General features: G+C 33.8%; 1 protein-coding gene across 1 annotated transcript; it reads left to right on the top strand.

Annotated features, from left to right (window-relative positions):
* LOC147071587 (uncharacterized) lies at positions 1 to 10,066 on the top strand. The gene is made up of 6 exons (XM_085948610.1): positions 1 to 184; positions 419 to 579; positions 1,490 to 1,645; positions 1,971 to 2,132; positions 5,036 to 5,199; positions 9,616 to 10,066. Exons 2-6 carry the CDS (start codon positions 463 to 465, stop codon positions 9,785 to 9,787), a joined length of 771 nt encoding a protein of 256 aa, XP_085804736.1. The 5' UTR covers positions 1 to 184; positions 419 to 462; the 3' UTR covers positions 9,788 to 10,066.
* The last annotated feature ends 682 nt before the right edge of the window (positions 10,067 to 10,748 follow it).

Raw genomic sequence — 10,748 nt, 5'->3', positions numbered from 1 at the left:
CAAAAAAATGAGCAGACAATTGGAGCAAACCCTACTCCATCTGTCAAGTTATCTGTTGGAAGAATTCTATCACCATTGACTCCATTTCCACCGACTCCCACCGACAGTAAAGAAATACGGAAAGTCTTCACCACCACTTACAGAATACCTGGGGCTGTGCATTTAGACAATAAAGAAAATTATGGTATGTTCGAAACCATCGATTGACTACATATTATATATTATTTAAAGTTTATATTTTCGATGATATGATATCAGAAACCGTTCACTGACACCGCACCATACACTGCATCTGAGAAATTAACGGGAAGTAAATGAGCCACCTCCTAGACATCTGGGGCCGCTCTCTTTTTAAAGAGATTGATAGAACTGAATGTGGTTTGAAATATTACATTAATATGGCCTTATTCATTTTCAGTATTTCACAAAGTTTTATATTCGACAACATATTTGAATTTTATAATGAAACATCAACTCACCAAGGAATACAAGCATCAGTTATCGGATGATTTTTTGAGGAAGTTCAGCATAACCGATTTAAATAGATCCATCGTCATAAACTGGCTGATAAAACTTCAGGTAAATAGTTCATTCATAGTCTTATTGTCAAACAAGAACTTCTTGTCTACGTGTTAAAACTGTGAACTAACAATCTCCTCCAGTCCAGCTAATTGCACGTTTGTTTCAAATGAGAAACGCCACCAAATTTATCATTTCATTTTACGTTCCCGTGGTATTTGGTATTTGATTAATGGCAATTCTGAAGCAATTTCTATATTTTGGATAACACTTCAACGCAGCGATCTCAGGAACTAAAATCCCCTCCACTCTTTCTCATACTTACCTACATCATAATGGCCTCAATTTTGAAATTTTACATCACTAATGAGTACCCGGCTTAAGGGGTTGATTTGTAATCTGTGAAATCGGAAAATATGTTATGGCTGTGGGTAGACCTTTAAGTTTTGAAATTCGTTTTTTGCATTGCAAGATTAAATTGTATAATAATAATTACAAGATAAAAAGAACTTTTTATAATACAACATTTTTAAATTTTCTGTTTAATCATATAAACTTGACTGGACTAGCTTAAACGATCAAAAAAATTTGTACTTGATAGAAATACTGAATAATGAAATGTCATTTCCATAGTATATATAATATATTAATAATTTAGTTGCTAGAACCCCTAGCAATCAATAATGGTATCGAAATAACTTTTCATACAAAACAGAATTAACTGAAAATGAATTAAATTCTATTTAAAGATGGCTAAAATTATTAAAAAAATGCATTGGCATCGTGTTCTGATATGTTCTAAAAGCTTCAAATGTCTAGCTAGTCTGGAAGTAAGTTAAAAATCGATTGCAAGAATACGAGCCAAGAAAAACGTTGTAAATATCAACCAACGTGGAAAAATATGCACGAAAATACTAGCAAGTATCGGTTTTAAAAATGATTTCAATTGTGTATATTTTATTATTCGCAGACCTATATGAGGACAGAGCATGTGCTGGTTTATACAGCTGTTAGAATTATGGATCGCACAATTGATTCCATGGAGGTACCACTGAACAAGCTGCAGCTTGTGGCGCTAGCGTCGTATTGGATTTCGCTAAAATTTCATGCAGTGGACCATAGAGATGTGAGAATAACTATTCATTTTCAACCAATAACAAAAATTTGGAACTTCTTCAACTGTGGATGAAGGAGAAAGGCTGAACTTTACTTCCCACATTAGGGTTTATTTTTGAAAGAATCACAGTGGAAATATAATCTCAAGAACTCGATTGTAATCATTAAACTTTTTCAATAGCATTCTTAAAAACTGTTTTGTCATTTTCTTTGCACGAAAATTTTGAAATTTTGGCACGTGTACGTAAAAAGGTTCGCCAACCCTGTATCAGTACATTGTAACTTATTTCAGTTAATAAATAATGTAATGAGAAATTACGAATGTGGAATTTCAGATTTCTTGGATGGTGAAGCAATCGGGTGGTGCATACACAGCCAAAGAACTCGCAGAAATGGAACGGAAAGTTTTTCAGGCCAACCGTTTCGATGTCGACATCGTTGATTCAAGTGTATACATTCATTTCTACATTTTGAAATTGGAACTTTCTAACGCTGATGTACGTTTAAGTATTTTTTGAAATATCTACAGTAAGTTAAGGGGGGACATGCTCAGCGTAAAAATTGCTCATTCAGCTTAACCACTGGGGAATGCCAAAAGAAATGGCGTATTTCAAAAAATCACTACCTTATTCTTAGGTCAATAATTATTATAAAGCAATCATTATTTGTAGGATGTTTATCACACTTGAATGGTCAAAGACATAGCTTATAATAAGTATCTTTAGAATTATCTTCAAATGTGTTAATCTTGCCCATTTTTTGAATAATAAAATGCCTAATTCTTGTCGAATTTGGGATCACAGAGATTATCAATATAATTTTTTATCGTAAATATTTTACTAAAATTATCTCGTGATAAATTATACTAATGGTTTTATAAATGCGTTTAAAAATTAATAAATGTAAAAAATCTTAACACCACTGCACAGTTATGTACCGAAATATGACTATATTCTAAAACATTAGAGCGAGAGGTTTAAAAGAATACTATTTTATGTAATAAAAATACTTTATGCAGTCATCAAATGTTTAAAATAAATATAAAGGATAATAAGGCTTCAAAATTATATAAATAGATTATCTACAACGTTTAAGGTATGTCCAGGATCATGCTTTGAAAATAGAACAAAAGCTCCATTTTGACCTACGCTGAGCATGTCCCCCCTTAGTAACAATCTATGGGTGATTATCCTATTTTAATCGGGAAATTTTGATGGTTTTAATTATGTTGGGTTTTCTAAATGCCTCAGTTACAGATTACACAGTTGTGATAATATTATGCACACCATACTCCATCTTCACTTTTGGCTCAAAATATTGCTCTCAGGCATTGGTGTATTATTAAATGGACAAATTGTGTGAAAAATAAGATGATTTAGTCTGTCCTAAAGTTAATCTGTCAAAATCACTCAATATTTTTTAAATTCTATAAACACATAAATACAGATGAAAGTGATGTGAAAATTAACTCTACTCTACATGCTAATAAGGGTAAATTTTCAAACTAAGTTAATTTTACTATTAGGTACAGTAAAACCTTGATTGTCCGAACTAATTGCGGATGAAAGTAGTCTGGATAATGATAAATCCGAATAATTGAAAAAATAATGAAACCTTTTTTACTAATTATGTTATCGTACTATTTTCTTCTAATCAAACGATTGATAAAATTGATAAAAAAATAATTCCGGTTAATCGAGAATCTAATGTTCTTTAATTTAAATAAAAGAAAATAATAAAATTGTATTGTATATTAACATTCTCAAATCTTGTAAATTATTCGTTGAATAAAAGAAATAGTTGATTAAATTATTAGTAAATCTAAGTTTGTAATAAAAACTAAATAATGGTGTGATCCCTGACGACGGCTAGTAATTAAGGCATTTAATCAATACCTACCTTGATTTAATATACAAAAAAACCTAATTTGATAAGCATTTCATGTAAGAACTACTAGTTAAAATTATCATAATTAAGTAGGATCATCATCATCATCAGGGGCGCAACAACTCGGTGTGGATCTTGGCCTCCTCCAACAGCTCCCACCACCTGTCCCTATCCAGTGTGGCCGCTTTCCAATTCGGTACCCCCAGAATACGGCAGTCACTGGCAGCTCCATCCAACCAACGAATCTTTGGCCTGCCTCTTCTTCTACACCCTATTGGATTGCTGGACATCACTCTCTTTGCCGGTTCATTGTCATTCATGTGGTGCACATGACCTAGCCATCGTGGAGGTGCTAAGTAGGATGCCTGTAACTTAATTGGAAAAGCACACTGGCGCGAATCCAGCGGTTACAATTTCAAATACCTTTGGGTGTTAGATTTTTTGTAGTGGGTATCTGCATGAGATGTTTTCAAATTGTGTATGGCATATTATTAGAGAATTTTTTTAATATTATATTATTATGTACCTACTGAAAAGTGAACATTGCAATAAGGGTAAGTCTTACAGATGTTTGTTAAGAACATACATCAGTGAAACGGCAAATAATTTTCAACTATAGGCGCAACGAAATTTTGGACTCGCTGGCATTCGGAGAGCAAACGTCAATTTGTTTCGTGATGGCGACGGGGGTATTAATTCTTAAATCGTGTAAAGATGACTAAAAACGTTACCCATTTACTTGAAAAAGAAAACGTGTCATGAATATATTATTATTGTTACTAATAGAACAATAAACAGAACATTAAATGGACGCATGTTAGATTTATATGACAAATTATATTGTGCGTCATTTGCACCCGCGAACCGCAATCCGCGCATCGCCTAGCCACGATCTTTTTAGACCATGCCTCAACTGAGGTATAGCCTTAAATATCTATAATCTTTTCTGGAAAAAGTAATCACTTTTCTGGTCAGATATCGAATAGAATGGTGTATCCTGTAGGTATATCAATGCTCTCAGTATAAGTCAGTCAAATATCAGATGACTTATTTCAGACTTATAATAATTTTATTATACCTATTATATGAACGCAAATTTAAAATTTTGTTACTTATCCATAGTTTACTGTGGGAACGAATCACATGTTGTCTATTCATAGTAAAAATTGTTGTCTGTCTGTCTCACTCGGCCCCTCTACTGCTTTTTCTCATTACCCACCAGAATTATCAAACCTTGCTTTTCAATGTGGTATATTTATACGTGTCCGTAAATTTGTATTTATGCAATCCGCCGTATCACACTTCACCGTGAAATGTTTTATCGGAAATATAATATGATCGTATATTAAAGACCGTTCAACGTATAGTATACGGTCATTTCTTTCCGATAAGAAAGCTCATGGCGAACTGTGCTACGGTGGAATGTAATACGCACAATTTACATGTAACCATATGATTTGTCATACAACCCGCTGTCTTACAATTTAATAAGTACTAATTCCATTCATTTCAGATTGTAGGGCACTGTGCGCACTACTTGTTAGATTGTGCATCACTTGATAGTCGCTTTGTGAGGACGCTACCATCGATGATGGCCGCCGCTGCTGTATTCACTTCTCTCCATTTAATCAAGCAGTACTCGGAGAAGAATTGGAGCAAACTGTGCTGCCATTGCGGGTGAGAATTATCTTATATATAATTGTTCATTTTCTTAAGATTGAAGCCCGAAATGATAATTGGTCTTCTGTGCAGTTACAATTTCAAATAACGTCGGTGAGAGATGAATAAAACAAATGAAAATAGCATTGCCATCATTCGCATTACAATTTGAAAAAATATTATTGATTTCATTACATATGCATAATAATATTATACTGCAATGGTTTGTTAAAATAATTGGAAAAATTTTGCGCAAAACATGAAAAAGATTTATTGGAAGATTTTAGAAGACATCCTAGTGATTTGAATGATTTTATTACGTCTTGTTAAGGGGGGACATGCTCAGCATAGGTCAAAATGGAGCTTTTATTCTATTTTCAAAGCATGATCCTGGACATTCCTTAAACGTTGTAGACAATCTATTTCTATAATTTTGAAACCTTATTATCCTTTATATTTATTTTAAACATTTGATGACTGCATTAAGTATTTTTATTACTTAAAATAATATTCTTTTAAACCTCTCGCTCTAATGTTTTAGAATATAGTCATATTTCAGTACATAAATGTGCATTGGTGTTAAGATTTTTTACATTTATTAATTTATAAACGCATTTATAAAACCATCAGCATAATTTATGTTGACATTATTATAGTGAAATATTTACGATAAAAAATTATATTAATAATCTCTGTGATCCCAAATTTGAAAAGAATTAGGCATTTTATTATTCAAAAAATGGGCAAGATTAACACATTTGAAGATAATTCTAAAGATACTGATTATAAGCTATGTCTTTGACCATTCAAATGTGATAAACATCCTACAAATAATGATTGCTTCATAATAATTATTGACCTAAGAATAAGGTAGTTTTTTTTTAAATACGCCATTTCTTTTGGCATTCCCCAGTGGTTAAGCTACAACATACGGCCGTAGCCATAAATTGACAAACTAAAACTGAAGTAGGGAGTAAGATCATGATAACGCGCGTGTTTGAACATGTACCGTTTAAAAAAAAAAGATTTTTTTTTCGGTTAGGTACATGTTCAAACACGCGCGTTATCATGATCTTACTCCCTACTTCAGTTTTAGTTTGTTAATTTATGGCTACAGCCGTATGTTGTAGCTTAACCACTGAGGAATGCCAAAAGAAATGGCGTATTTCAAAAAAAACTACCTTATTCTTCGGTCAATAATTATTATAAAGCAATCATTATTCGTAGGATGTTTATCACACTTGAATGGTCAAAGACATAGCTTATAATTAGTATCTTTAGAATTATCTTCAAATGTGTTAATCTTGCCCATTTTTTGAATAATAAAATGCCTAATTCTTTTCAAATTTGGGATCACAGAGATTATGAATATAATTTTTTTCGTAAATATTTCACTAAAATTATCTCGTGATAAATTATACTAATGGTTTTATAAATGCGTTTAAAAATTAATAAATGTAAAAAATCTTAACACCACTGCACAGTTATGTACCGAAATATGACTATATTCTAAAACATTAGAGCGAGAGGTTTAAAATAATACTATTTTATGTAATAAAAATACTTTATGCAGTCATCAAATGTTTAAAATAAATATAAATGATAATAAGGCTTCAAAATTATATAAATAGATTATCTACAACGTTTAAGGTATGTCCAGGATCATGCTTTGAAAATAGAACAAAAGCTCTATTTTGACCCACGCTGAGCACGTCCGCCCTTAATTGCGGAAATAATAGTTTTACACATGTTAAATATTTTCCTTGCCAGTGGTAGAAAAAAATGATGAGATTATCGTCGCTGTATTTTAAATACCTCCTATGTGGTATGTGAGGACCAAATCTCGTTTGTTTAACGCGTGCGTGCTACCTGTGCTCCTGTATGGCTGTGAGATATGGCATCTTACTAAGCTTCAAGAGTCTCGGCTTTTGAGCTTTGAGAATCGATGTCTCCGCCGAATCTTAGGGGTACCTACATTGGTACAACCGCGTTACAAACACCCGAGTTTGTGAGCAGACGCAACAGCCTTCGGTGATTGAAGTAATCACGAAGAGACGATTTACGTGGCTAGGACACGTATTCCGGATGCCGCCAAAGAGTGCGGCACTTCGTACCCTTTTGGCACAGCCTCAAGCGTTCCGTCGCCATGGCCGGCCCTCCCTCACCCTGCAGCGGTGCTACAAAAGCGACCTAAGTGCTGGAGGTCTGACATGGCGGGAGGCGCAGGAGTTGGCGATGGACCGAGGGAAGTGGCGCCAACTTGTGTTTGCCCTATGCCCCAACATTGGGACGTGACAGGGTGGAAGAAGAAGAAGAAGAATGTGGTTTGAGTCATATTCTGAGATAATCGAAAAAATTGTTTTAAAAAATAATCGTTAATGATATATATTATTATGTTTTAATATTTTTTGTAGATCCTAATTACAAATTAAAATTGGATAATCATATTTTTTATATAATATATTATTTTATTATTAAATTGTAAAATCGTAGCTTTTTCCGTGTCTTTATCACATAGGATTAATTCTATATGCAACGTGTTGAATACATTTAATCATGACTGATCTATTGCCTCTTGAATGCCCTCGATTGAGTTGTCGAATAGCACCTGTCCTGATCCAGATTTCCCTCTGATTAGCGACGGACAAAACATCGAGAACGTCGACAGCTTCAAGTACCAGGGGGTACACATCACGGGAGATGGCATTTTGCAGAAAGAGCTCGCTATCCGAATGGGAATGGCTGGAGCAACATTCAACTCAATTCGGAATGTCTGGAACTCACGATTGTACTCGGTCAAAACCAAATGCCGCCTATTCCACGCTTGCATTCTGACGGTGCTGCTTTACGGTAGTGAATTATGGCACCTTACGAAGGCTCAGAGCAACCGTATACTGAGCTCCGAAAACAGATGTTTGCGACGAATACTGGGTGTGCGGTGGGAGCAACGAGGAGATAAGAGAACGCACCAAGCAGCCTCTCATCACGCTGAAAGTGAAGAGGCGACGTTGGACCTGGCTCGGCCACGTGCTGCGGATGCCTGAAGAGAACTTCAACCTGGCTTGCCTGTTCTTCAAGCCGACCGGATTCGGTATACGGCGGAGCTACGGGATGCTGGTTTGACCTGGAACGAAGCAAGAAGACTGGCGAGCGACAGAGATTCTTGGAGGCGCCGCGTGGTGTCCATATGCTCCAGTTAAGGGGTGGATATGGCAAAAGAAGAAGAAGATCTATTGCGGCGGACGCTCACATAGGATTAATTACGGTGCATGATTTTGGATGCTCTCACATAATATTAATTTAGTATGAATTTTCAAAATCACCACTAGGAGGTACCTATTTAATGTACAGCGACGTTACCTATGTACCTACTAACTTTATAGTGGGACTTTAGACAATTTTTTCCTTTTCTCGGTTGAAGTTTCTGCAATAATTAATATTTCTTATTGTCACGGCAAAAATCTTTTTTTAAATATTATAACGATAAACTATGACATAGGGTAGACCTATGGAGCAATAAAAATAAATACTCCCCTTGTATTATTAATAGTGATTTTTGTGCCATGTCTTATAATACCTATACGTATACGCAGTGGTATTGTGGAGGCTGACAATCGCACCAGTGGGTCTATTCTATACTTATCGACCGCTAAAGTGATAAAGTGATAAATATTATCAAACTTAGGGTAGGTTTGTATTAATATATTAGCACTTATTGTAACAATTACACGAAGTTGGTTTTTATTGTTGCAATAAGTGCTATATTTTAACAGCATCTATCTTGCTGCTGTTAAAATATCGCACTTATTGCAACAATAAAAACCAACTTCGTGTAATTGTTACAATAAGTGCTAATATTTTGATACAAACCTACCCTAAGTTTGATACTATTTATCACTTTAGTGTTCGATAAGTATAGAATAGACCCACAGGTCAGCAATCTGGGACTTTTTTTCCAGGACAAAGCGCACTCACCAACATTATGCACAAATTGACTTAGAATCACATGATTATAGAAAGTTATGGTATTGTTATTTTTAACAAAAGTAGAAAAGAATCAAGAAATTAAGTAGGTATAAACATCGCAGAAGCGATTAGTTAGTTCAATTCCAAAGTGATTATGTAATATCTATTATTGTTAGTGTGGTGATACTCAATATTCAGCATCCTCTCGCGACAATTTTGTATCTATTGATAATCATTGTCATTCCAATTACTGAATTTTCGGTACCCACCTATCTTTCGAAATATTGAAAAATGTAGTTTAGAAAAAATGGTGCGGACGATTAGAATTTTTAAAAATGGCAAACTAGCACAATATTATTCAGCACTCACTCACTGCCTACGAGTACATATATGTTTAGTAATACATATATTATCACATAAATCATTTTTAATTCTTTGTAAATTAATATTTATGTGTATTTTTTTCAGTTACTATCCCCCTGAAGAATTAGTGCCAGTAAGAAATAATATTATAGAGGTCCTGAAAGAAGTGAATAATCCAACATTCCAATGCAGGGAGCCGTATTATAAATACTGCAGTAGTAGATATTTTGGAATTGCTCATGTCATTTTAGATGCCATCCTAGTGAATGATTGTTGAAACAACTGTAATGTACCTGTTCAGAAAGTAGGAAGGTCTGAAAACCTAGTCCATAAAGGTACTCTCGACCTTTCCCACATCCCCACAGATGATACCCTCCCATGCAACATTATTTTGTATAATATGCAGGAAAAACAAAAGATACTTTTTGAACAGATTTTGTCAGTAGTCATTGTTACTATCCATGTGGCATATAGTGTTGAAATTAATAAGCTGAACATTGAAGAAGTTAAATATGTATGTTCGTATATAACTCGCTAATTAAAATGAATTTGATAGCAATTATTTCTTGCTGGCAAGAATTTTAGTCCTTAAAAAAATATGTGCTGTGTATTGATCATTGTAATAATTTATTTTCTAATTTTATAAGTAATTTTTATATGCATAACATTTTAATAATTATTAACACTTTCATAATAATTTAAAAATATTACACTAAAATCATGTTGTTTTTATTTATGGTTGGTTATATTACAATCCATTTAGATCAGGGGTGGGCAAACTTTTTGGCTGGAGAGCCAAATTCAAGAATTCAAAATGAGCGGCGGGCCGCAAGTAAAAATCATTTTTAGATATACACTATTTATTATCACGAAAAATAAACATTACAAAAAAATTAATGAGAAGTATGAAACTGTTGTACATTTTTTTAAATTCAGGTGTTAATTTTGTAGTTGATATTCTCAAAACTGCTTGTAAATGGGCATCGGCGATATTTGATCGTAAAGAATTTTTATTGAGGTTCATGATCGAAAATGTTTGTTCACATAATATATATGTTGATCCATAAATAACGAACATTTTTCTTGCATAATCTTTACGTTGGTCGAATTTGTCTGAATTAAGGGCATTGTAAAATTTGGAGATTTCTTCACAACGATGCAATTCTCTTAAATCAGTGTCACACTACAGATCAATAACTTCAATTTGTAGCTCTGTCGGTACACTATCAGCGTCTATT

The sequence above is a fragment of the Rhyacophila brunnea genome, unplaced genomic scaffold (genome assembly GCF_057557595.1).
Source record: "Rhyacophila brunnea isolate RB1 unplaced genomic scaffold, BYU_Rbru_1.0 scaffold_20, whole genome shotgun sequence".
NCBI lineage: Eukaryota > Metazoa > Arthropoda > Insecta > Trichoptera > Rhyacophilidae > Rhyacophila > Rhyacophila brunnea.
This window is presented reverse-complemented; position numbering and strand designations above follow the sequence as displayed.

Excerpts from the sequence above, each read along its gene's own strand:
- LOC147071587 (XM_085948610.1), top strand. The coding sequence starts at position 463 with ATGAAACATCAACTCACCAAGGAATACAAGCATCAGTTATCGGATGAT. Across the intron at positions 580-1,489 it reads ACTGGCTGATAAAACTTCAG|ACCTATATGAGGACAGAGCA; the intron begins GTAAATAGTTCA and ends TATTATTCGCAG. Across the intron at positions 1,646-1,970 it reads ATGCAGTGGACCATAGAGAT|ATTTCTTGGATGGTGAAGCA; the intron begins GTGAGAATAACT and ends GTGGAATTTCAG.